This window comes from Ammodytes marinus (assembly GCF_949987685.1).
Source record: "Ammodytes marinus genome assembly, chromosome: 6".
In the NCBI taxonomy this organism is placed as follows: Eukaryota; Metazoa; Chordata; class Actinopteri; order Uranoscopiformes; family Ammodytidae; genus Ammodytes; species Ammodytes marinus.
In genome coordinates this window covers 12,009,265-12,035,657 of record NC_137235.1, presented here as the reverse complement: position 1 = coordinate 12,035,657, position 26,393 = coordinate 12,009,265, and the positions used below count along the sequence as shown (strand labels likewise).

The following is a 26,393-nucleotide window of genomic DNA, read 5'->3' as shown; positions in this document are numbered from 1 at the left end:
TATCCATCACTGGACAATGTTTGCCACTAAAACAACATAGATAGGGGAGTGCGTGTTGATGCTGGTTGGGCTCTGTGCTATATACGTGATGATGAGTGATGAACAGGACAGGATGTGTAACATACTATTCACAGTGCTCCGTGAGGCATCTTGCATTTGGACACTGGTACAGTATGTTTGTCAGCTCCAGACAACGAAGGCATTTACGCACTGCCGTGAGCAAACACAGTAGTGTTCTGCCAGCCCACTGCGTCACAGGCACATGCATGTTCTATCTACCATTACAGTCTGACACATACACATACTGTATATTAAACATAACTTTTGCCATGCTGAAAGGTTAGGGAATTTGATCACTACAAATTAAAATAAATTTGCATTTGTGACTTTATTATCACAAAAGGACACAACGGCTTACACTACTGTTTTTTATTATTATTATTGTTTTTAAATTCTTGTAGAGAGGTATCATGGTTTTCACCGCTAACAGCAGGAATGCAGAAGCAGTTTTATTAAGAGGAGATTTCAGTAGCATCATTTTTTGGGAGGAAAAACAAATTAAAATGAATATCTGTTTCTTGCTAAATGGATGAGTGAATGAATAAAGGAATGAATGAACTGAGGGCATAAAAAGGGCGTAAAAATGTCCTGTTTAACAGGTTTCCTGTAGAGAACACCACAGGAGCCATGGTGTTCTCTACATCTCTACATTAACACTATGAGAAAAGCAATCTTTGAAGTTAAGGGGATTCAGAATGTCATCACTGAGTAATAGTGTATTCACTTTAATGTGTTTGAGTCAAATGCCTGGTGAGTCACAGGGCAGAACTGTCATGTATAATGTTAGGGCTACAGTGTGGTGCCACTGTACTGTGTTATAATGTTAACTATCTGAGTGCTCTGATGGAGGGGGGGGAGTCAAGAATGAATGAAACACACTAGGTAAAGTGAGAAAGGCAAATTAGTCATTTTGATCAATCTAAGCAATAGACAACAAACTTGCTGCTTCAAGAAAATGTTTATTTCATTCATAAACTTTTCATAAAAATAACAACATCAATATTAATTTAAAGTATAGTAGAAACTGTGTATGTACAAAATCTTTACTTGAACAGTTAATATAACTTAAGGCGAGTTTATTTACGTTTTTGCAGTACCCTGTTGGTGACAATCTCACCAAACTCTCAATATTTCTATTGTTGTTTTGTTTTTGTCCGTTTTTTTATGCAAAAGTGAGCATTTCAGAAAACAGTACCTCCAGCAAAAGATACACAGTTTGAAAATCCTTTCATCACCAAGGTGAAGTTGACAGAAACTTGCAGCAATGTGTGCTACCTGATTACTCATAAGCAATGTTTATATGATTTGCTAGTCATCTCTAGCTTGATCAAACATACTTCTGTAAATACTGCAAAATCATCGTTGTTCAAAAGCTGTACCACAACTAGTTAACATACTGGTCATATTTAAATCTAGATCAGCAGTCCTATATGAAATAACTCTTATCATACCAACAATGGGATGAAGTGCGAACATTTTTCTTATATCAAATTGTAACATTTAAAATATTGTTACTGAACAATAGCCCTCGAAAAACCCAGACATTATTAATGATTTAGAATACATTTCACTTTGATAAATGACGCTCAAATGTGATAAATGTCAAATATACAGTTACCTATAAAAATACAAAGAAGTACAGTAATACAAATATATTTATTTTCCATTTATGATATATTTTTCACAATTGTAATAATGCAAACAATTGCAACACAACACAAAGACCAATGACAAAAAAACACTGACAGCCAAATGATAAGAAGTTAAACAAACACTAAATCTAATCAAAGATGGACTGCTTTATGGTAAAAGCCATAAATATGTTAGCCTACATTCATGTCAATAACCCTCACTGTGGAGTGGTTTACATTGACAGTGGTTGATATTCCAGTTAGAGGAAAAGAAAATCACTGACATAAACATGCATTTCAAGAAAACATAGTCCAAACCATTGCTCTAAGAATGCTAGAAGCAGAAAATAAGAATCTTAAATGGAGATAATAATCGGTAAGTGCATTCCATCCAGGCCGGGAGGCGATGGAGGTTGGAGCTGTCCAGATGAAGAGGTGCTGAACAGCAGTCATGCGATGCCGCAGCGGAGAGGTTTGGCTCTACTGACAGTAACAGCAACAAGTCACTATTGATCAGTTTACCGACTTTTACAACTTATGCATGTTTGCATAAAGTCAGCAGCATCAGCAACAGGCAGTAAGGCCGAAGCAGACCTCTTTCTCCCTCTCTGCTCCTCAAACTCAAATATTCGCAAAACCTAATATGTCCGGCATTAATCAAACCAACTCGGACTTGTTGTCACCTGGCTTATCTTCCAAGACGGAAAATCCTAATATTGTATGTTTGAACAAATAGCCCTGTCTTCAAATTCCCTCGGGGAGGGTAAACGGCCATGTGCCATTGGTCACCGGTGGCTTTAATTCCATTTTCTCCTTCTGTTTCAGGTGTACACGTCCGTGTCGTTTCCTCTCGTCGCTCCGGGCGAACCGTTTGCCGCAGACGTCGCAGGAAAACGGCTTCTCTCCGGTGTGAGTCCTGGTGTGGGTGGTAAGGTGGTCACTACGGCTGAAACTGCGCAAACAGATGCGGCACTGGAAAGGTTTGTGGCCCGTGTGGATGCGGATGTGCCGGTTGAGCTCATCCGAGCGGGAGAAGCGCCGGTCGCAGCTCTCCATGGGGCAGGCAAAGGGTTTCTCTTTTGGTGGGCCGTGAGAGGCGGCCGGGCTCTTTCTGGCCCTCGGGGGTTTCGTCGCACGGGTGGTGTAACTTTGGGCAAAAGAATCTGGCATTAAGGAAGAGTACAGGATGGAGTCTATGGTGGTCGGTAAAGCTGGTGATGTGTATAAGGAATCGCACTGATTAGTTTGCTGTGGCAGTTCAGGGAAGGGTTTCAAGTTAGAGGAGATGCCCATCGGAGGGAGGTAATTGTTGTACATGGGACTGGAGTAGCTCTGAGAACAGGTGTCAGAGAAACACGGCTCCTGTTTGATACCCCCCTCCACTTTAATAAAGTCCATCTCTGAGTTGGGACATATGGGGGGAAACGTGTCTAAAAGTTCCTTAACGTCCATCTGCTGGTCGGGAGGGAAATCGCTTGACATCGGGAAGGTTTCTGTCTGGAAAGTCGTCTCCAAACACTCAGACTTGTTAAAAGTCCCCCACTCGTAGCAGCTGCTTTCGAACTCATTCTTGACAACGACAGGGAATGAAGCGGCCTCTGACTTTGGTTCGTCCTTCTTCTGGTTTGGAGCTCGGGAGGAGCCGAAGCTCAGCTGGGAAGTTGCCGGGTCTTGGGCCTGGCCACCGGTCTGATCATCAGCATACCTCGGGCACGTCTGGTCTGGAGGGTACAGAGGGGGAGAAGATCCAGTGCAAGTGAAGGATGGCCTCTTGACGCCCGGGTCTCCAAAATGGCCATTGCTGCTGTCCATCGGCGCGGGTGACGGATAAGTCCCCCGACTGTTGCCGCTCTGTTGCACTTCTGAAAGTGGCAGTGTAGATATGCCCACGATCTCAGTGATCATATTGAGGAGTGTTTCGGTGCTGCAAGGCGCTCCCTGAGATGCCTCAACATAGAAACTGCCAGAGTAGGCGAGCGAGGAGGGGGTGTAGGAATCTTTTGGGCACTCGCACGGATTGAAAGCAAATTCCGAGTTGGAAGCTTCGGTTTTGAGGGTAGCTGGGGCTCCTTCTGTTGAATTAGAAAGAGAGAGAAACTTTGTCATCCCGGTTGGTGTATTGGAGCATCAGTGCAAATTAAACAAGGAAAGAAATCCAAGTGTTACATAAACATGTATGCGTATTTTGGCACAGGGATGCTTTACAAGACACATACATGTATACGACTGCACGAGAAGAGTTATCTATACCCCGTGGTGCTCATTTTCTAAACACATTTAAATTCCCATGCATGCACATTTGATCGACTGTGCAAAGATGCAAACTCACCGTGGCCAAACTGGGCAGGTACTCCCCGTTCTGCATCGACATACACCTCCTGGTTGTCTTTCCGCGCGCTGTTTTCCATTCCCATGGAAGAACTGTTGCAATTCTCAAACTGAGGGTAAAATGAATCTTTCGAATTCATGTCCATATTGTTCAACATAATGATGCACTTAGAAGTCCGTCTCTCCCAGGGTAAAAGGGAACAGGGGGGAAATGTAAAACAAAATATGCAGATGAATGTTTTCTTTCAACCCCCCTTTTGATGATTTTCAACAAATGATCCAAAGTGGTCAGTGTCAAAGGGTGTAAAAAACAATTAAAGGTATTCCTTTTCGTCTCTGCTCCTCGCTAGGTATTTGCTTGCTGTGGATTTCACATCAGCGACTTCCCCTCTCGCTCCTTATATACACTTTGGCAGCTCTCTCGGCCCTCCTCCCCATTCATCAGCTCCAGTGAGAGGATTCCCCGCTGCGTGTAAACTTCATGCCCATATATGGACAGAGGATGTGACGGAGTCCCCCCCGACCCCCTCCTCCTTTAATCCTCCCTCCTCCCATACAGGAGAGATGGAGTCTGACGTTGCAACAAGTGGCTACCAGCGTTTTTGTGGTAAACGTTTCGATTATGGCCTTTCCCCCGACCATAAACGTTTTTTTTTAACGAGCTCGTATCTCTGGGTGCCTTTAGCTCACCTTGACGGTGAAGTATCTCAAAAGGCGTAGGTACCTCTAGCATCCCCTGATTTTTGAACGTTTTGAACGTCCTCTCATTGCATGAGAGATGAGGCATTTTTGAAAAGTGGACAGTGCACTTTGACAGACTTGAACACCTACGGGAGGGATATTCCAGGTTTCGGTGGTATTTGGGATGCAGCCGACAATTCAAGAGGTGTGGGAGAGTAATAACGAGGGAGTCTTGAGTATACAGAGTTTGAGTGGGAATAAGGACATCAGAAAAAAAACTTTATTGAGGTTTTCGGTTGAAACTAAAGACAAACATAACCACCTTGTAGTTATATTTCAGGATAGACAATGTGCATACATAATGGCTAATAGATATTATGTGGATTTTTTTAATTAAATCAATCAAATAGCTAAAAATTGCTCCCCAAGATGTTAATCCACTTAGGCTATAAGCTTAATATATTTACACTATATATGTAAGACACATTTAAATTGTATATCATTTATTTTTAAGCAATGCAAACAAAGTGCTATAGTCATTCCAGAACATTTTTCAAAGAGATATTGAAGTCTGTAGTTGAAGCAAATTAAACTGTTCGGGAAATACAATACAACAGAAAAAGAAAAGGTAATACTAACGTCCAAAGTACAGTTCAAGTTCAAAATCGCAACATTTGACTCACAACATAAGAACTGTAATAGCAGTAGGCCTACACACGATTCAAATAGGTTGATCTTTTGCCTGACAGGTAAAACTACCTGTTTGCAGACATTGTTGATCTGCGCGATGCAAAAACCAGTAACAGCTAAGTTAACCGAAGCACATGTACAAATGCAATGGCTTAGATGATTTCTAGCAATAGGCTATAACTGCACATCTCCACTGCTTGGATTCACTTTAACAAATTCCCTCGCTCTCGTGTGTCCCTTGCAACAACATGGCGAATAACAGCGATCCCAGTCTAGGTGAACCCCTGGCCTTTAAAAGCATTGAAGGGAGTCGATAACACCCCTGAGGTGTTCAGTGGTTGAACCCAACTGTTCACATGACATTTCAACCGCCAAAGCATTTTTTCCCCGTTTCGCATCTGTTGCTGGGTGCACTCCGTGGTCACACTTCCTATTACAGAAAGTCGATACTCTTTTATAGGACGTTGCCGTCTGCAGCAGACCTCTGGCACCGGTTCAGGACCATGGATAGCGACGATGCTGCATTCAGCCATGTAATCACATATGAACCAGCAGCACAACTTTCCTCGTTACACTCAGTGGGAGCCGCGATTTTCCTATTCATATGAATTGCATTATAGACAGCAAATCAACAAATCACACCGCCAGAGGACTAAGGGAATTGTTTAAGTCCCTGTACCATCAGCATGATTTTACATTAAGGCTGTGGTGCATTTCGTACTACAAAAATAAATAAATAAATAATGTAGCCTAGTGTTCAACATAATCATAGTGGTCCTCTTGACATATTATGCACAATGACCCTGCATTTATACCAGTATTAAGGCACTACACATTGATCAATGTGGAAAGTAAGTATATCTACTCAAGCACTGCACCTAAGTAGAATTACGATTCTACTTCCATTTTTTGCTACCTCTATATGCTGCAGTTTCACAGACTAAAAAGAACCCTAGATCCTATAGAAAGCCATGCACATTAGCACCAGCTTGACCAACAATGACATAAAGAACTTTGAGGTTTGAACATGTCTTACCCCAAGGCTGTGAGGCTGTTGACAGAAACCTGTTACAAGGGGTCACAAGTGCACATGGCTGTACACAACCAAGAGTACTTGAAACCACCGCTCTATTCGATATTTGACCAAAACTATAGCAAAACTCACTACCATCACATAGCTACAGACATCACTTTACCAATAATCTTTTTTTAAACGAGACAAAAGAGCAGAAAGTGGGCTTTGTTATGGATAAAATTATCAGAAGATAAAAAAGCTTATGGACTATGGAATAAATATATTGTGTCTACTGCAGCACAGACGCAAAGAGATTCTTAGACATACTATGTATACAGCCTGCTTAGATGACTCAAAGTTTATGTTATCTCCTTCAATACTGAGCGGTGGAAAATGTATCAAAGGATCTCTGACTTGCAGCATCTTTTTTAAGGTAGCGAATGATAATAGCTCTTGCATGAATGATATAAGCTCTTTCATGCATTGACATTCTCTTGAACAAATCGCTTTCACCTCAGTTGTGCACTCTAATTCTAGGCACATAGATGTTTAGCTTTGAGGAACAGCCTCCAAGTAATCCAGAGTCTATTAAAACCAATCTGATCACACAGAGTTCAGATCACGGTATGCTGTTATGATAACGGCAGTGTGGCTAACCTCTCTCCTCCATAAAATGCCACAGAATGGGGACTAAGTAATGGATTCAGTAATGTTAGCACTTACTGACATTATAGCGCAGGGGTAACTCCTTATCTGTGGAAGTTAAATGAAAGCCTGTGTTTCTTTCCCCTCTCTTCTGAGCACTGTTAAGTAAATGCTCCTGTCTCTTACAGAGTGGATTGGTATAGGTTGAGTAAGAAAGCAACACTAAGTTTCTTCCATGTTTTAACAAGGACATTGACTTCAAAAGAGGTTCAAAGTAGCCTACCTGCTATGGAAAGAAGATGAAACATTAAAGCATTAATGGAAGGATGTCTTGGCACTTACACTGAATAGAGCATTCTATTAAACTACTGGTGGAACATGCTTATAATAAAGTGCTGAACGAGGCTCAATTTAAGGTATGTCTTTCCAAATTAGCCAGTCCATCTATCTATCTATCTATCTATCTATCTATCTATCTATCTATCTATCTATCTATCTGTCTGTCTGTCTGTCTGTCTGTCTGTCTGTCTGTCTGTCTATCTATCTATCTATCTATCTATCTATCTATCTATCTATCTATCTATCTATCTTCTGACTTAATTAATTACCTTAATGTATGCACCATTATGAATTCATGCATATACAATAGGCCTACACCTTAATGCATAATGAGTCTATAGCTGTCTTTTATGCTAAATGCTAACATTAGCGTGCTAGCATACTCCCAATGACGATGCTAACATGCTGATTTTAAGCAGGTATTATTTTATTACCATGTTCACAATATGAACGTTAGCAAACATTTGCTGGCAACATACACACACTGTAGCTGAGGCCAATGGGAATATCATTAGTTTGGCTGGTATTTGGCAATTTACCAGTAGAATTGGGACAAACTGAAAGAAGTGTCAGGAGAAGGAATAACAGATTATCAAGAGGGGCTCATTTATGAGTAGATCAATAGCAATCCATCCAGCAGGTGTTGAGATATGTCACTCAAAACCTCAAATGTTTAGTCAGAAAAAGTCTTATAGTATCCATCATCTGGGAACCAAAATATGTCTCTATAAAAGCATGTGTCTGTCCATCCAGTAACTGTTGAGATATTTCACGGCATAAGTGGAAAACTAGCCCTGGTGGTGCTGTAGGAAAAGTCAAAGGATCACCAGAGTCATTAGATTCACCAGGTACCATGAATGTCTCTACAAAATGTCACAGCAATGCATCTAACAGTTGTTAGGATATTTCTGTCAATATAAAATGTCAATATAGGTACAAGAGAAAAGTCATAGATCACCAAGGTCAGTATGCTTCATCCTCTGGGCACAATGAATGGCATGGTTATACATCAAACAATTGTTGCATTCAACAAACATGCATTCAAACAAACTGTCAAACAAAACAATTTTTAGTCTCCTTTAATTACATTTCTCCAGCTTTAACGATTGTGTGTGAGATTCCTGCTATTACTTTCATAACTTAAGGGAAAGCTTTTTGCCCAAAGGAAAGGTAAACCACTTTCCTTACACTGTATATGTAACCAACCGTCCACATTATTTTACAGGTTCTCTCCTGGACAGGGTGTGGGAGTTTTGCTTGCAGCTGGAGACCAGATAGAGTTGAAGAGGCAGTGAGGAGTGACTGCCCTCTGAGATCGCTGCCTGCAAGATCGAGGATGGTGTGGACAGCAATGTCTGTTTTATATTTTCTTATTTCGAACATAAATGTTATTCTTCATTAGCCTTACTCTTACTTTGAGAAAAGACCCTGTTTGACAACACTTAAGTAGTTTAAACCAGTGATATAGACTAACTCAGTAGTCTCTTGCTACATTAAGCATTAATGAAATATCATCACAAACGACAATAGAAAAAGAAAAGCATTGACTTTAACAAAACTCTACATTCTGCTTCTGATACAGTAGCATGTTGTTTTTGATTTTGTAGAACTGTGCAGCAGTCCAGCAATTGAAAGAATCAAAAGGCACATCAATGGATCCCATTATCTGTAATTGGGGTTATGTCCATGCCAGTTTTAGAAGTTAGTTTTTTCGACTCCCTAACTATGACCTGAAATCTCGGACCAGAGCTGAGGCTGAGCAGAGGCCATTTAGCAGTAATGCTGTAATATAACTGTTATCGTTGTTATTCTTATTGATATGATTACTGCTTTTGTTTGAAAAAGCAAATTGTCATTTTGGTGTAAGCCAAATCAGGTTAGAGGACTTTGACACTATTATTGAAAATCACCAACCAGTTTTCGTTCATCCATGGATTTGTAAAGGAAATCCTATATTTATTGGAGAATCCACACCACACTGTTTTTTTGCTCTTTCTAGTGCTAAATTTGGTCGCAGGAAAATAAGAAGGAAAGTGTTTCCGGCGCATGCACATTACTAGTCATTTTGTACAATACTCAATTCTTAATTCAAAATGAAACACAGTATTTCATTTGATACACAATAACTCCTCAAAGTCTCAATGTCCTGGCATTATGTCAACCAAATATGCAACCCACACTGTTTGAGAGTAAATAATAGAGAAACCTGATCCTTTCCAGGAAATCCACTGAGATGCAGAGGCTGCCATTGCTTTTTTAAACAAAAAAGCACTTAAAACCTACCATGATCTGGAGAGGTTATACAGGAAACACTGTGCTGGATATACAAGAAAAATGCAAATCAAACTGAGATTAAAAATAATAATATGGTAGGCTACATCTTTGCCTGCATCCAAATAGTAATGGCATGCATATATACAGTATGTATATTTCATACAGTAAATGCATTTACATTCAGGCTCAATTGCTGTGTTGTACTTTTGACTAATGCCTTTTTAAGTTGGTGGATGCAAAGCAGATTTTTTGGAGCAATCCTACGAAAGCCAAGGTTGCACAAGAGCCGTAGAAATCCATCTGCCTCCCCCAAATCACATTTTGACATGTCTCACAGTCAAATCTCCCCCTAGGGCGCTAGATGAGGGAACATCTTCAATCTAAACCTGGATACAAAAGGGTCTGTAAGACACCGCAAAAATGGATTGGGAGTGCTAAAACCACAGAAACCTCTGCCGGAAACACGACTTTCTATAAATACAAGATACTCGCCTCAGCTGCCAAGTTCGTTATTTTCTCTCCCTCTCTCTTTCTCTGTCATGTTGGGCTCTGTATAGTTATATATTTTACTTTATCATTCAAACACTGGGCAATTGAAAGAAAAATAGAACAAAGAAAATGAAAAATAAAAGCGGCGGAAGCGTGGTTCTTCTTTTGAAGGAACATCTCTCTCCCTGCTCTTCCTCTGAGAGTGGGAGTGGGTTAGGGAAGCCCGGTACCAGGCCCCGATGCTGCTGCTGCTGTTGGTGTGGCAGGTTTCCCGTGCGTTCCAAAAATACTTTCGCACTCGCCCACTTTGGTCCCCAGCCGCCTGTACTCTTTGGTTCTACAACAGGGATGGGTAAGAATCATATTCAGCTCTCCAATCGTGATTGCGGAATGCCCCAGTGTTTCTTTAACCATGCCCCCAGACTCCTCCACACACACATTGCACTGGCCCCCACCTTGCCCTCTTCTCTGCTGGATCCAGTGCTTGCAGCACTCTGACAGTCCAATTCTTGGGCCTGATCCAGCTACTGTACCTGCTGTTACCTAACAGCTGAGACATTTTGAAGAGAAATCCATGCACTAGAACAGCGGAACTAATTCAAAAGAATGTAATATTTTTCAATAAAGAACATTTTCATTAGGTAACAGTAGATTAAGTGTAAAAATGCTAAAAAAATATTATTTGCTTCACCAGATACAACAACAATTCCGTTACACCGAAACTCAATAACAACCATTACACACAATTGGTATGATGCATCATGGCACTACTTGCATGTAGTTTTAACCAAACAAAAGTGAATACTGTACATTTACATATTCTAGTCAATGACTCATCTGCATTCACACCGATTTCTTTTTGTTGCACCATTACACCATTGACACCACAACAGGTATGAAAATATATGAATGTTAATAATAATTAAAAATAATTGTTTCTGTCACTACTTTATTAATGCACATTCAGTCATTACGGGGACATGCAATGCAATCGAATTCAAACAAATAGCTAACAGCAGACATGTGAGGAAACAGATGAAGAATGTTAAGAGCTTGCAGCTAACAAAAGTAACTATGGAAACGGCCAGCTCTACATTGCATTAGCTTCCACAGCTCTCTCCAGAAATAAAAACTGTTGGGCTAAGAGCGAATCAGGTAAAGACAAAAGATCCCGGGTGAACCTATTTATAGTGGGCCTTACATAACATACATAGACCTATGTTGGCTGAGGCGAGTTTGCTGTTCAACATCAAGCTGCTGGGGGGCAAAGACGCTGGATCCTGAAGGGTATTTTATTCAAGAGACATCAAGTATAAACAGCAATTAGGCCAGTGTGGATGATAATGCTGATGACCACTGATTTGAATAGAGGGAGGAAAGCTTGCTGTTTTTGATGTCAGTAAAAAACAAACACTGATACACTGACTGTCCTTGGAGGGCATTGGCAATGATGTCAAATTCGAAGTCCTACGAACAACATTAGCATGCAGTGAGCTAAAGAAAATTGACAGATTGAGAAATGCACAAGGAGAGAAAAAAATGTATACGTCACAAGGAGTAGCAGTTCATAGTCAGTTTGATCAAGAGCCTTGTGTATTTGTATTGGAAGTTATGTCAGAGGATTGCACACACACACACACACACACACACACACACACACACACACACACACACACACACACACACACACACACACACACACACACACACAATAATGCGGCCTCAGGACAAAGCATCTGACATCTCCAGTGAAATGATATGAACATACAGTACAAGCCCGCATACTCACAGACAACCTGTGTGAGAGCCACTGAAATGCATGAGCGGTGATCATCTAGAAATAAAGCCTGCCACCATATATTATATTCAAATTGAGCTATTAGCATAATTATCCACTTGTTATCTTATACTGCTTTAATTCTAAGTAGCTCTCCATTGTATGTAAAATTATAGCAAAGCTGTATTCAGGAGACTCTTTTCCACTCACAAATGCCTTATTAATTAGCTCCCTCTAGCATAAGTTCTCAGTAATTACATTCAGTGGAGCAGTCAGTTCTACAAAAGGGGTACCTCCAGCAACTTTGAGACAACTTTATAAATAGTCCACAGATGTATAATGATTCCTATCACAAATAAATATTCCATTTCAACACTAAGCAGCGGCCATTTGGTTGCAGAATTTCACTCCATGAATGCACTCCGAGCCAATTCATTGGTAGTAGGCAATCACAAATATGTTCACTATATAGACGCTCTCATAAGGTTGGGGATGATATGCAAATTAATACTCCCTGACTCATCTGTTTATTATGCAGTCACATTAGTTAGCTCTGATGCTGTTTGGCTATTATCCCATCTCACTGTGAAAAAGGGTCTTGGGTGAGGGGGATGGATTGCGCACTGAGTGCTTTAGTCACACAGATTGTTCACACTCTTCAAAGAAATAAATGCATTTTCGACTGTAGTTGCATTGAGGGGATGTGGAATCCATTTCCTCTCAGAGAAACAGCAAAAGGCAAAGGATATGGCTCATCTGTGTTCGAATCCCTTGGTACCATGCTTTGCGTTAACAGGTCAAGGGGTCAAACAATGAGCTTGTGTCTCCTACGAATCAGCCTAAGGAAAATCATTGCTCATTGATACATCATAAGCTAATTTTTTTAATCAGAGCTCACAACGGTCCAGTCAACTGACGTTTCACAATGATAGAAACATTTTTAATTCAAAAACCCTTTTCGAAACACTGATATAGTGTTTATTCGTGTTGCTTGTCCAGTACAGTATCTTTACATTAGTAGAAAAAATGAGGGACATCTTTCAAATAAATGTGGTGAAACTACCAATCTGTGGCTTCACAGCCTATCTGCTGTTCTGCTAACTGATCGCGGCACTATTTTTAGCCATGCAACCTTAATGCACCATGCTAAGATTTCAACTATACAACTGCACATGTAGCCCATTCAGTGGATTTATAGAAGTCTCGAGGTTGGAACCCATGGTCATGCACACAAACTGGGAATAGGCATCAGTGCTCTCAGTACCAATATTTTATATTTCGTGTCAACGTGATAAGAAAATTGACACTTCATTCCTGGTTGTGTGAATATATACCAGCATATATGTCTATAAGTAAAATAATTTCCATCATGTCTTTTGATTGTAGCTAATTAATCACCAAGCCATCACAGCAACCGCTCTCCATGGAAACCATGCAAAAAGCAGATTGACATCTCCAAATATGTCATCTGACAAAAGAGAGGGGACAGGGCTGCTGTACTTATGGTCCCGGTGTGGAGAAACTACTGTCTGCTTTGACTGACAGAGGTTTGCTGACATTTGCACTGAACAAATCTGGAGTTCTTAAAAAGAAAGCTGAAGCAAAAATATTGTACATTTACATGCAAAACGCCAGTTTACGTAAATTGCTGGAACATTTTTGCTATTTAGTAATATTACAATATCACCTACTTTTAAAGCTTTATAATGATTATGCAGTTAAAATATCATGGCTCTCCATTGTACTTTAATTAAATATTAAACTCTTGGTTCGTAACCTTATTTGTATTTTTATTTTATTTTTCATGTATTATTATTGTAATTATCATTGTAATATATTGGAAAGACTGAGAAATACAGAATAATGGAGCCTCAGTGGCATTTAATTCTTAGTGATTCAGTTGGAAATGTGAATTCAAGAGCAGTCAAAGCCGTTTTACATGACATAAAAGACAATTATGAATTATGTTCGCAGACTGCAGATTGTTTTATCGACAGCAACTCACGAGTAGCAATAAAATAATCACCAATTACAAGTGCCCAGTGTCTGGGTGTGAGCCATAACATCCAAGCTCCAATTAAAAAGTAACGACAGTGGAAGATGGTAATACTAAGTCGATTGCATTCGAAGGAAAGATTGTAGCTACAAGATTAAAAACATATATTAAATGACTTGCATCAATGAATGTAAAACACCAACATATCCAAAAATAACTTCAGCTTGACAAAAAGAAAATATTGAAACCGTTTATTGTTTTTGACAAAACAAAACCCATGTCACAGTCACAGTTGAATTACCTGCCAGTCCAACCACGAGTGTACAAAATCTGGTTGCTATTTTAGAAATCTTGAGCAAGACTGTATAGATTTTTTTTTAAAGAGTGATCAAACCATTTTATATCAAAATGAGCAATCATTTAGACGGAGAATGATTAAAGAGAAATGGCAGAATAAAGAATAATGGCCCTCATTTGTCAAGTGAATCCTTTATGCACTTATTGAGCTGGTCATAAACGAAAGCTCACATATAGTGTCAAAGCATGAACCCTCCATCAAGTAGATGGACCAGTGTTTTCCTGCTTGTTAAAAAAATACTGTAATTACCTGTCTTGATTTTCCATAAAAAGAAAAGAATTGCAGTTTGAAGCAATGAAGTTGCATGTGTCTGAAGTGGTGAGGCATATGCTTTGATCAAGTGTTTCCTAAATGCATCTTAAGTCTATAACTGAAGCACTACATAGTGCTTGGCTCCACATACAGTACAACACAGACATGGTAGCTGCACTTACACTTGTTTGAAATTGCTCTTCAGAAAACACCTGTGTGAAACCTGTTATTTTAATTAAAGGTTAAAGGGGGAAATGTGACCACAAATGCCTATACAGTACTTCAGATGGATCAGGCTTGCAATTACAGTTTTTCAATGTTTAGTAGTTTCTTCAACCAGCAACGTCATATTACTGTATCTTAACAACTAGTCATTTTGTTTGAATTGTATTCTGATAAATGAAGGCAGATATCTTAAGAAAAGATGATATGAAATGTACAGTATCAGTACTGTTCAGCCATCATTAATACTGTCAAGGCTGACCAGCCGGTGAAGGGGTGGCTTCCTTGGCCCCTGCCAGTACTGTCATTGTACTGTTCCCAGATATACCCTGTTTCAACATACTGTCTATAAACATTATTAATGATGTTAGTCCTGAGTTCCTCATGAAGAGCAGCTGCCTTCTCTTGGTATGGCCCTTCTGTGTTGCTGTAGTGGTGCAGGGCTCTGACTGCCAAGTAGTTGATGTTAATCCATATCGGTCCCCTCCAGTAGGGGGCATCGTGTTCTGTGTTACGCTTCATATAGAGTGGATCGGCCTTGGAGAGGGAACGCAGGCCATAGGGTGTCCACAGCTTATCGGAGTCTCTCATGTCACGGAAAATATGTTCTAGTTTGGGTGAGTCCGGTTTAAGAATGTGTAGTAAGAAAGGGAACAAGCTAACATAACCCAAAGCATTGACATACTGCTGCTTAGGGGCTCGGCGGACTGAGCGCACAAGGCGTGCCACAGGGAACTGATGACGAGGTTGACCAGGAGGCACGTACACCTTCTCCTGCTGCAAGGACACAGCTTGGGTGTGGTTGCCGTAGTCACTGAATGCACTAAGTTGTTCTGACCAGTGGAGCTCATTGAGCAGGTTGTTGTCACTGAGAACTTGGTGGGTGAGCTCATAGTCATCATGGGGCTCGTCTAGAAGTCGGGCTATATTTGCCATGATGCCCGAGGACAGGGTCATCCAGCAGTGTAGATCCACATGGCGCTCGTCTGCTGATGGGTGTGAGGCCCGAGGGTAGTCATCCAGCCCAGAAGTCAAGGTCTTGGGATTGAGGAAAAGATTGGTGTCCTTGTCACGTCCACGCCAGCGGTAAGAGTTTGGTAGAGGCCCTGTCTGTGTGGTGTTGTACCATTCAAACCAGGTTTTCAGTTTAGGGAACAGCCGTCGGAGGAAAGGCAAGGTTGGCTGAGATGCCGCCTTGCTTGCAGAGAGCTGTTCAATAAGTCCCTGAAGAGCTAAGAAAAGAGTAGGTGGGTTGGCGTTCTCGTTACGCTGAACTACAAACTCGGCTGGAACTTTACTGCGAGCCTCGTCTCCCAAGATCTGCTCCCGGGGGATCCAGCCCTCCATATTGATCAGATCTATCCAGTGGCCAATGACCTCCCTTGTCACTTGGGGATCCCACTTGCTCAACAGCAGCTGGTGGAAGCCCTCGTCCCAAAGGAACCCTCTGGGAAAGAAAGAGCGTGATGGGACGGCAGTGAATAAAGCTCCTTCAGGGTACAGAAGTGGGTATTCATTGTAGACCGACTGTACCACTGACTTGCCGTAGAAGTAGCCCACTCCACCCAACATGTTGCTGAGCGCTGCCTTGGCAAACTTAATATGGGCCTGACTATAACCTTTGCGCTCGAGCCCAAAAGTATTCTCAAACTTTGCATCAAATTCAGATTTCCTCTTCTCCAGCTCCTGGGTCATGATGGAGCCCACCAGTTGGTTGGGACGGTTGTGGAAGCTGCCAGACTCAAACATAACTTCCATCTGGAAGGGCGTCTGGATGGTCACCTGGTAAACCACAAAGTCGCTCTCTTTTCTTGTGTCAGCGGGTTTCTGTTGGTTTTGGTGGTGGGGGGGCTTGTAGGCGTCTACTGCTATGTAATGCCTCTTTTCACCAGAAGGGGGGCTGTAAACAAACCTGCGGTTCAGACTGTGCTTCACGATGTCAGTCAGCTTCTCCAGGCCAGGAGAGACCGTCTGAAGATAGTTGTAACTGAAAAAAGACAAGAAACTATATTGTCAAATGCCACTTTTTTACTCTATGAATTCAAAGCTGTCACACAAACCATAAATTGTAGTTTATTGTCAGTCACTGACACACAATGGATCTCAAGTGCACTACCGATGTTTGTAAAGCCTGAGCACACCGTGTAATAACCTGAAAGCTGAGCATTGGTGTAACCCTCCACAGTCTCATATTGTATTAGTGACTCAGAGATTAAGCAACATGTCACGGTAAAATCAAACTTTCATTTTCCCACTTACACTTCATTATCCATCTTCCTACAATACATCATGATTTTAGCATTTCTATCAGTGCATACTGTACCTTTCTATTTTGCTATGCTGGTCCTCACTGGCCCTCGTGAAAATAGAAATATCGGTTCTCCCTGTGAGCGTTGCTAGCAGAGAGTCCTGTCCACTCAATACAAACAATACTGCAGTTCTTTCTGAAGGGGAATTAACACTTTCGCTGGTTAAACGAGAAAAATACTAGAGACCTTTCGGAAAGGTTCTTGTTTTTTCTTTAATCTTTTTTGCATATCCTGATGTTATGTACATCAGAACACCTACAAAATGTAATTCTTTCAATGTTTTTTTTTTTAATTAAGAAATTGCTTAAAGCTCCCATATTATACACTTTTCGGTTCTATTATACACCATATTATATGGTCTTAGTGGTCCCTAATAACAAGTGGTCCCTAATACGTTTTTCTTCAATTGTTTGCTGAAAAAAACTTTCAGATAATTTCTTGTACTATGCTGATGTTCAGCTAATCTCACAATGGCCTATTTTTTTTATAAGTGCTGCAGCTCCCCTCGTAAATATACAATCTTTGAGCTCCCCCCGCCCCCTGTCCGGAAGCGAAGCCAGATACGCCTCGCCCTCTGTCTGTTTGTAAACAATGATGACGTATAGCCTGTTAGCACAGTTAGGTTTAGCCTACCCATGAGAAGAACCAAGTCTAGTGCTAGTAATGCACTTTGAACAGTTTGACATGACCTATCCTTGTCTACATGAAAGACTATGTTTATACAGATGCACTGACAGCCACACGCTAATGGAAACGGCATGTTCACAATAAAAATGCTGCAAAAGATGGTGGCTACTGCGAAGATAGCTCGGGAGCTAGCTGCTAACAATACCACTAAAATCAGTGAAAATATTATCTTCAAAGTCAGACTTCTTCAGTATACCTTCCAATCCTTTGTCCTGTTAAAAACTAGGCATTTACAGACTGGTGTGGGGAATAGAGATATGTTTTTATGAGCAAAAGCTGAATGCTTGTCCCAAAGCTAATAGCTATACACCAGTCAGGCAAAAATACCAATAAAAACATTTAATTCAGTTTCACTCTCTGAAAAAAAAGCACAAGTAGCTTCCTATCCGTTGTGTTATTAAAAATGAGGCTGCTGTGGTTAAATCTCACATATTATGCACTTTGCTGTCAATTTTATATGGTCTAAGTAGTCCCTAATACTTATTTTTTTAGATGTTTGCTGAAAAACCCGTTCAGATAATTTATTGTAGCAAGCCTCTATACCCTGATTGTCCTCTGGTCTCAGGATGACCTATATTTGTGCGATCTGGCTGGCCCTTCCCACCTCTCTGCCGGGCTTTCTTTATATGTCCATGGGGCTCTCCCACCGTCTCTGCCGTGCTCTCGCAAAACTAGAGAGACACTGCGTGACTGCGAACACAGTGTTTACCCGGCCGGAGCTAAGCCATACTTTGAACAGTTTGACATGACCTGACATGATTAAAACCAGTGAAAACAGTAGCTTCAAAGTTTGATTTCTACAGGAATATCTTCCCATCGTTTGTCATGTTAAAAACGAGTCATTTTCAGACTGCTGTGGGGAATATAAACAGCGTGTTGTGAGCAAAACTTGGTGCTACAACCGAAGCTACATGGGCGCTAACGCTAAAAATAAGACTCAGACGATAAAATAAACTAAAAATACCACTAAAATCAGTGAAAAAAATATCTTCAAATTTGACTTCCACACTATTAAGTTCCAATCCTTTGTCCTGTTAAAAACGAGGCATTTCCAGACTGGTGTGGGTAATAGAATTATGTTTTTATGAGCAAAAGCTGATTGCTTGTCTCGAAGCTAGCTCGGAAGCTACCGGCTAAAAATACCACACAAATCAGTGAAAAAAATATCTTCAAAGTTGACTTCCACACTATTAAGTTCCAATCCTTTGTCCTGTTAAAAACGAGGCATTTCCAGACTGGTGTGGGTAATAGAATTATGTTTTTATGAGCAAAAGCTGAATGCTTGTCCCAAAGCTAAATAGCTATACACCAGTCAGGCAAAAATACCAATAAAAACATTTCTTTCAGTTTCACTGTTTGAAAAAAACCCACAAGTAGCTTCCTATCCGATAAATTAGTGGATTATGCAACATTCATCATGTGTTGCCGTACTACAGGCATCTTGTCGCTTAGCAACAAGCAAACAATATGGGGGTGAAGGAATATTTTTCGAGAGGATCTCGGGGCCGTGGACCAATAAGAAATAGACTGCACAGTGGAAGCTTCTGGCTTTCCAGTTTTTGACGTCAGAAACGGGGAGAATTCTGATTGGAGTATATTGGGTGGAGAGGTGGAGGGTTTCAGAAAAGGGGAGAGTGAGAAAAGGAGAGAGCTTTTTTTTTTGATACTTTGGCAGTATGTAGGCACACCGTAGACCCATAATCATGTTCAAAAACATGGGAAAAGTGCATTTGCACAATATGGGAGCTTTAAACAAAGGCTGAAGCTCCTGCTTTTGCTGCCATCTAGCGGTTAGATATTCCGTTTACCCTAGTAGTAATGTAGTAATGTCAGACTACGTTACAACATGAAATAACTATTGAGTATCCTTCAAAACCACACATTGGAGGTGGTAAAATAGACTTGGAAATGTTCAGGGAAATTTGGAAGGGCTTTTGTTGAATAAAATATTTGGTGATTCATTACATTTTTAACATCCTAATACATTTTTATGCCTAGTTATTTTACTAATAGGCAGTTTAAACGGCCACTGTCCTGTTCCATGACCGCTCTCTTTTTAAACTGCTACTGAATTTACCATTCACTCTTGTAATCACTTCTGTACCTTGCATATTTCGCACTGGATAATTCCCCGGTAAGTGGCTTTCGGAAGGTCATTTTAAAGGCTCCAAGCTCTTCTGAGAAACCAGTGATGGAAGCGAGACGGTTTCTCTCCTCAACGTGAGCCTCCAGTGAGCCTTGTGAGTCTGCTGCTGCATAAAGCATCAGCGAAATGACTGGCGCTTGAGGGGCAGAGCTCTGGTGAGTAAGAACAAATATATGTTTATGAATATATATACATACATCTTTTTTTATAAGAAATAACTGCAATTCTTTGGTAACTGTTTTGAATGCAAAATTATATATTTGGGTTATGTACGGAGAAAGCTGCACATCTACACTTTATAAACAGTCAGTACTCGCATGCTGTTTGGCAGTGATTCTCCAGGTCCAGTCCCCTCCATGATCCCCTCCCATCCTCTTTACAAACTCTGTGGTAAGTGTGAAATCGTTATCTCGGACTTCCTGGACGCCAAAGGTCTTCCCATCATGCATCAGCCAGCCATAGCCTTGCAAACGATCCCCTTGCTCACATGTGTGCCTCAGGTTCACGTCCATGTCAGAAAACTGACGCATCCACATCATGCCTGATGAGAAATAACAATCAAAGTAAATATATTTGGTTGTACAACACAATGGATTGGAAAATAACTTGTGGACAGTTTCACATAAAAGGCGCGTCCCAAAACTCACTGGCTAGATGCACCAAATTTCCAGTCACCTGAGGTTTGAAAACCGCAGAGCTTAATTATCTGTTGTTAATCAATACTGGAAAATGTAGTGCACTTTGAGCTGTCAACTAATTAACAATATTGGTCATCCAAATTGGCTGAAAGGGTAAACAGTCGTAGGAACTGTGGCCAAACTTCACTTGAATTTGACGAGTGCCTGGGCCTGGTTCCCACCATCATCTAGTGCAATTAAACGTTGAAGATTTGATTAGCACAACAGAGTAAATATTTTGTAAAAGCAAACGATTAAATATTAAAGGGCAAGCCACCAGAAAAACAGAATTTAGATTGTGGTACTTCAATGACTTTCAACATGATTTTAGTGTAATTTCGAGAGTAAAGAGAGTTTACAAAACTGAGAACTGTCTATTTAGGCACACTTTGTGTAGTGGTTACATCAGCATAATGCTCATGCTGTGAATAGATATTGTTTGATATTTTGGTTATTTTACATATTTTATACCAGCTCACTCCAAATCATTGAAGCCATATTATGTTACACTGACTGAGTCACTGTTCAAATAAAATACACATTTTATTTAATTATTTTACATACAATTTCCCCAAACTCTGTTGTGTATTTGGTGTTTTGCAATAATAAAATATTAATGAAAAAGCAACTGTTTCGGTTCCGTAATAAAATTGACTGTGAACATGTTAGCCTACCTGTCACAATGCTCATGGGACTCCTGGTTTTCATGCCAAAGTAAACCTGAGGCCTGTATGAGCCCCAGAACCGTTCTGGTGAGACCTTGGCACTGCTGCTATTTGAATCCAGGACTGGAGGTGACGGGTGCAGCGTCACCACCCGTTTGGCCAGGTTGGAGCGCATGTAGAGCGCGTAAAAGAACCAGATCAGGCTGAATATACAAAGGGCAATGGAGATGTTGATGAAGACTTTGCCGATATCAACTTTCTGTTTCTTCTCTTTGCGATGAAATGCAGAGGGCTTCTCATCTTTCCTTGGAGGGGGAGCAGCTTCACCGGTCACCACCCTCTTCCTCTGCCTGCCCATCATGCCCTTCTGATCCTGGACACAAGTGGAGGAGGGAGGAAGACATTTTGATATGTTTTAAATGTGCACCTGTTCTGTGCATGCATCTATGAATGAGGAACACATTACAGAAGTGTACAGCAACATAAAGTTTAATCTTACAAGTAATTTCAATCTTGTCACTACAGTAAAGGATCTAATAATTATTTAACCTTAGGTATCCCAGGCGTACGCACTGCAATTCAGTTCACTTACTCCATATCCTTTCAATTGAATTAACTGCAAACAGGCTTTTAAAGCTTTAATACTTTATTATAAGCTTCATTACCAGATTTTCTTCTGACTAAGTACTGGTTATTTGAATTACACGGCTCAGTTGAAAATTTACATTTAGCTGCCAGTTTACTGGATATTAATGCAACAGACCGGCAATGCATTTTCTCTTTCTTTTGAGGTTATAATACTCAGTTTTTGTTTTTTCAAATACATTTTTTCGATAATTTTGTAAGTCGAGAGCTGTTAAATCATATTGAATCCACCCTCACTCATTCACATGAATAGATTAGAATATCATTAAAAACCCAAACATGGACTAAAGCTTCCAAATTAGGCGTAAATTATATCAAAACACTTCTACCAAAAACTGAAAACTATATTATAGCCAACATGAATTAAGTATTTGTGGCAGATTGTTGTAAGACTGCATTTTGTGCAACTAAGAAATTCACAACTGAGAGAATGTTGTTTTTGATTTGATGAACTGCTTTTCTTTGTTGATAAAGCAATACTCCTCATCTAAATAAAGGGTCTATTAATCTAGGGTGATGTTGTACGCTGTGTGATAAGCAAAATAAAATTGGAAATCTCTGGTACAGGTAAAGGCTACACAAGTCTAGCAAAATGGCAGAGAATCAACTAAAACCCCAGTAGTAGACATACAGGTATTACGTGTTTTTCACCTTTTCAGTTTGCAACGTATACACTCAGTTGCCAGCTAATTTAATCCACCAAGTTAAAAACTAATGCGGTCTTATAAACATGCCCTGCCATAAATCTCCCTTCATTATGTTAGGATTGTTTCTCAACCGTTAGAGGGATGCGTTGATTTAACTCTTTGGAGACTGCAGATTTTGTGATGCTTTTCAATTGTTTGGCAATACTAGAGAGAGAGTGTGCTTCAATATTTACTGATAAATATTAAGGCAACATATAAGGGAAAACACTGGGGGAAAAGTCAGATTAACTTTATTAAAGCATCTACGAGTAACATTTAAATATCTTTAAAACAGCCCCATGTTTCCTCTGATGGTCATAAATTACCTTTAACAGCAAACGAGACCATCAGTGCAGTCCGATTTTCGGTTTGCGCGTACAGGCTCTATGGTCATTGGTCACATATTCGTATTTGTCGCAGATTTCAGTGTGGCGCAGCAACTAGGGGTGGGAATCTCTTGGCACCTCACGATTCGATTCGATTCGATTCCGATTCAGAGGTCAACGATTCGATTCAAAATCGATTTTCAATGCATCTCAATGCAACAAAGGTTTTATGTACATACCCATTTGTGATTTTCAAAAATATATTTATATACACATCTGAGTGTGCTACTCAGAGTTTGCTAATCACTTCCTACTTTTGTGATAATCATTAAAGACAATCAACAGATTAATTGCCTTCTCTAATATTGTTTTAGAGAAAAGCATTTCTTACAAATATGACTTTCTATGAACAGTGCAATAATCAATGCAGCTTGCATTTTCAACACAATATGGAAGTATGTAAAAACTAAACCTATTCAGTTTAATTTTATTTCTACTCTTGTAAATCATGTTTCTATAGGATTTCTATTCTATTATCTGTTATTTTGTGTCATTTCAACACATTGTACAAAAAGTATGGCTTGGAATTCAGCTCTCATACAAAAACGTAAACAGAGATAAAGCCGGTGCAGGTCATGGGTTTGCTGCTCTCAGCCCTTTTGTAGCCACGTTTGTAAACAACTTGCACATGTGTGGTGTGCATGCGTAATGGCACAGGAAGTACTAGTAAAAAAAAATTGTTCGAGAGGGAATCGCGATTAATCGGAGAATCGATTATTTTTCCCACCAGTAGTTAGCTTTGCTTCACCATCACCAGGGGCATGTTGCATAAAACTAAGATAAGGGAAAGGGATTAACCTAGGATATTTCAGTTATCCTGGCTTGCGTTAGCCATGATCCGGTTGCATAAAAGCGGAGGGACATAAGTTACCATGGAGATTTATCCTTTACGGGACCAGGCTAAACATAAAGGATAAACTTATTCTGTTGCCTGGTTGGCTCAGTCAGCTGTCACTCCAATCTGAAATCGAGGTGTTTAACAGTTATTCCATGATCTTCTGTGTACTGCTTTATTTTCATTAGCCTGTTTTAAGGTACCACATAAAAGACTGCATTGTCATTTAGTTAAATAGTTCTTATTTTTTATTTATTTAACCTGAACCATTTATAATTAACTTAATTATAATTAGATTAAGATGCAATGATATACATTATAATAATGTATGTGATAGTCTGTTCATATTGCAGGCTATATTTATACAATTGATTATCGATGGCAGATGACGTTGCATGTGGGTCAAATAAATTCACTTTGTACTTATAACTATATCGAGGTGCATCTAAAACAAAATTCAATATCAATGAAAAATTCCTTTTTTCTGTAATTGAATTCAAAAAGTGAAACTTAAATATATTCTATAAATTCATTACACATGAAGTGAAATTAATATAGAATAAACATACTTTTCAGAAGGTCGACATTTCTGTATTATAAATCCTTTTTCTGATTGGTTGTATGTAATATTCTAATATTTTGAGATACTGGATTTTTTATACCATGATCAATCAATCATCCAAAAAAAAAGGCCTGACATATTTCACTTTATGTAATGAATCTATTAAAGTTTCCCTTTTTGAATGGACTTTCCATGATATTTAATTTTTTAGAAACTGTCAACTATTTTATCATAAAACAATTCAGGGACATCAAGATCAGTCAGCAGAGAATACATCTCCTGTATGAAATGAACTGCCCCCTGACTTACGGTTTAATCTAGCAAGGCATTGTGGGAAAATGGTCCGTCTTTTCCATTTTTACATCAGTAAATCTGTGTTCGATCTCTGGGTCTACTTCTGAAAGCTGTGGGCTGGCACTTAACAGAATTACTTACACCTGGCTTGACAAAGCAGGCCCTTTTGATCCTGGATTGGCGTTTATGCAACTGACTGATCCAAAGTGCCCAGGCTAGACTTTGTCAAGGCTGGCTCTATCAATCATCCTGGATATCTTTATTCCACTTTTATGCAATAGGCCCCAGATTACCATTATTCATCTGAAATAGTCATTATTTACAACAACATAAACACATTACCTCATCGTGATCCATACTAACTGCCGTCTCGTTCATTCTTTCTGTGAGGACACGGAGTCTTTCAGCAGTGCGAGAGTAATTAGGTGACACTGCTGCATCAACTCATTGCAATCAGGTGTGTGACTGTGTGTGGCACTGACTGGCATTAGTTGATGCGGTGTCACTAACCACTGTCACGGAGCCGAAAAGAGTCCGTGCCCTCACACTTTCAACACACGGACATGCACTATATTGCGCGGCGCCCTAACCATTTGACACTCACACGGGCTAGAAAACAGCTTTATGACAGCGGGCGTCTTAAAATACTACCGCTTTTGTCCAAAGGGGCCGCCAACGGACAAAGTTACTCGCAGTGGCTTTAAATAGAACCCACCAAATACATACATTTTGATGCAGGTAGAATATACTGCAGTATACATTTAGACACCACCATTAGTTTTAGCTAATGTTGTGGATTTTTTTTTTTTTTTTTTTACAAAGGTCAGTAGTTTGCATCAACCAAAGTAGCGGTAAGTAGCCTCCAAGTATTACTAGTAGGCTATAGCCTACTGTCAGAGTTTCTATAGTTAAAGCAAAACAGTTTGTCTGATCTGTGTGATGTTATTTCGAGAGCCATTTGTAAATAACATTTTAGACATTTTAGTAGGCTAACAATTAAGGCTTTGTTTTTAAATTAACTAAGACAATGCCTTTTAAGATTAGTATCTGTAGGAATATCCTGGCCATTGTTGTTCATAAATAGTGTGAGAGAGTCCAGTAGGAGCCTCCTGTTCACGTCATCTCATGCTACAAAAAAAGCTAGGTGTTAGTTAGTCCTCATACACCATGTATGAGGGCAGGAAAGCTGACTATTTTATCAATTAAACTATGCAAAGTGTCTCCAATTCTAGTAGCAATCACCGACACCTGTTTAAACCAGGACACATGCTGTCGGTAACTCGCCCCGGTAATGCTACGATGCCTGCAGACTGCAAGCTCCCCGCTAGTACTGTCATAATGCTAGGGTTAGTATAAGCGAAACCGACCGGCTGTTGCAACACAATGTGTCTCAATTATTAAAAGCCAATAAAATACAGAGACCAACTCGTATTTCAAGCTAAATATTCATTGAGGTAACCGACCTGTCAAAATTCGCAGTCTCAGCCGCTCATTATCCGTTGCTAGCTTATTAGCCACTTCCTGGTTACGGTTACTACTCGATTTCACTGACGTGTACTCCGCTACTGAAGCGTGTGCCTCTGCGTGCTTACGTCATCAAACCCCCCGTGGCTTGCTCTTTATAGGCCCTACATGAGATAAGTGAATAAAAGTAAACAGTAACAAACAAAAAATATCCAAGTGACAGTAAACACAATAATTGCAAAGTAATCGAACTGTTCAAGTGTGTGTGTGTGTGTGTGTC

General features: G+C 40.1%; 2 protein-coding genes across 2 annotated transcripts; both read right to left on the bottom strand.

The window, feature by feature from the left end:
• Window positions 1–2,435: 2,435 nt before the first annotated feature.
• On the bottom strand, window positions 2,436–4,177 carry LOC307252561 (uncharacterized protein; the record flags this gene model as incomplete). Its single annotated transcript, XM_080030261.1, has 2 exons — window positions 2,436–3,763; window positions 4,021–4,177. 2 exons carry the CDS (start codon window positions 4,175–4,177, stop codon window positions 2,436–2,438), a joined length of 1,485 nt encoding a protein of 494 aa, XP_079886387.1.
• A 9,984-nt stretch (window positions 4,178–14,161) lies between these two features.
• On the bottom strand, window positions 14,162–26,174 carry mogs (mannosyl-oligosaccharide glucosidase). Its single transcript, XM_080030118.1, has 5 exons — window positions 26,113–26,174; window positions 21,251–21,614; window positions 20,217–20,440; window positions 19,858–20,051; window positions 14,162–16,744 (listed from the first exon to the last, which is right to left on the bottom strand). The coding sequence occupies exons 2-5, from the start codon at window positions 21,600–21,602 to the stop codon at window positions 14,980–14,982; spliced, it is 2,535 nt and encodes an 844-aa protein (XP_079886244.1). The 5' UTR covers window positions 21,603–21,614; window positions 26,113–26,174; the 3' UTR covers window positions 14,162–14,979.
• Window positions 26,175–26,393: the final 219 nt, after the last annotated feature.

Coding starts and splice junctions, on each gene's coding strand:
- mogs (XM_080030118.1), bottom strand. CDS start 21,602: ATGATGGGCAGGCAGAGGAAGAGGGTGGTGACCGGTGAAGCTGCTCCC. Junction 20,441..21,250: donor TCCCATGAGCATTGTGACAG/GTAGGCTAACAT, acceptor ATTTCTCATCAG/GCATGATGTGGATGCGTCAG. Junction 20,052..20,216: donor GAATCACTGCCAAACAGCAT/GCGAGTACTGAC, acceptor CTTACTCACCAG/AGCTCTGCCCCTCAAGCGCC.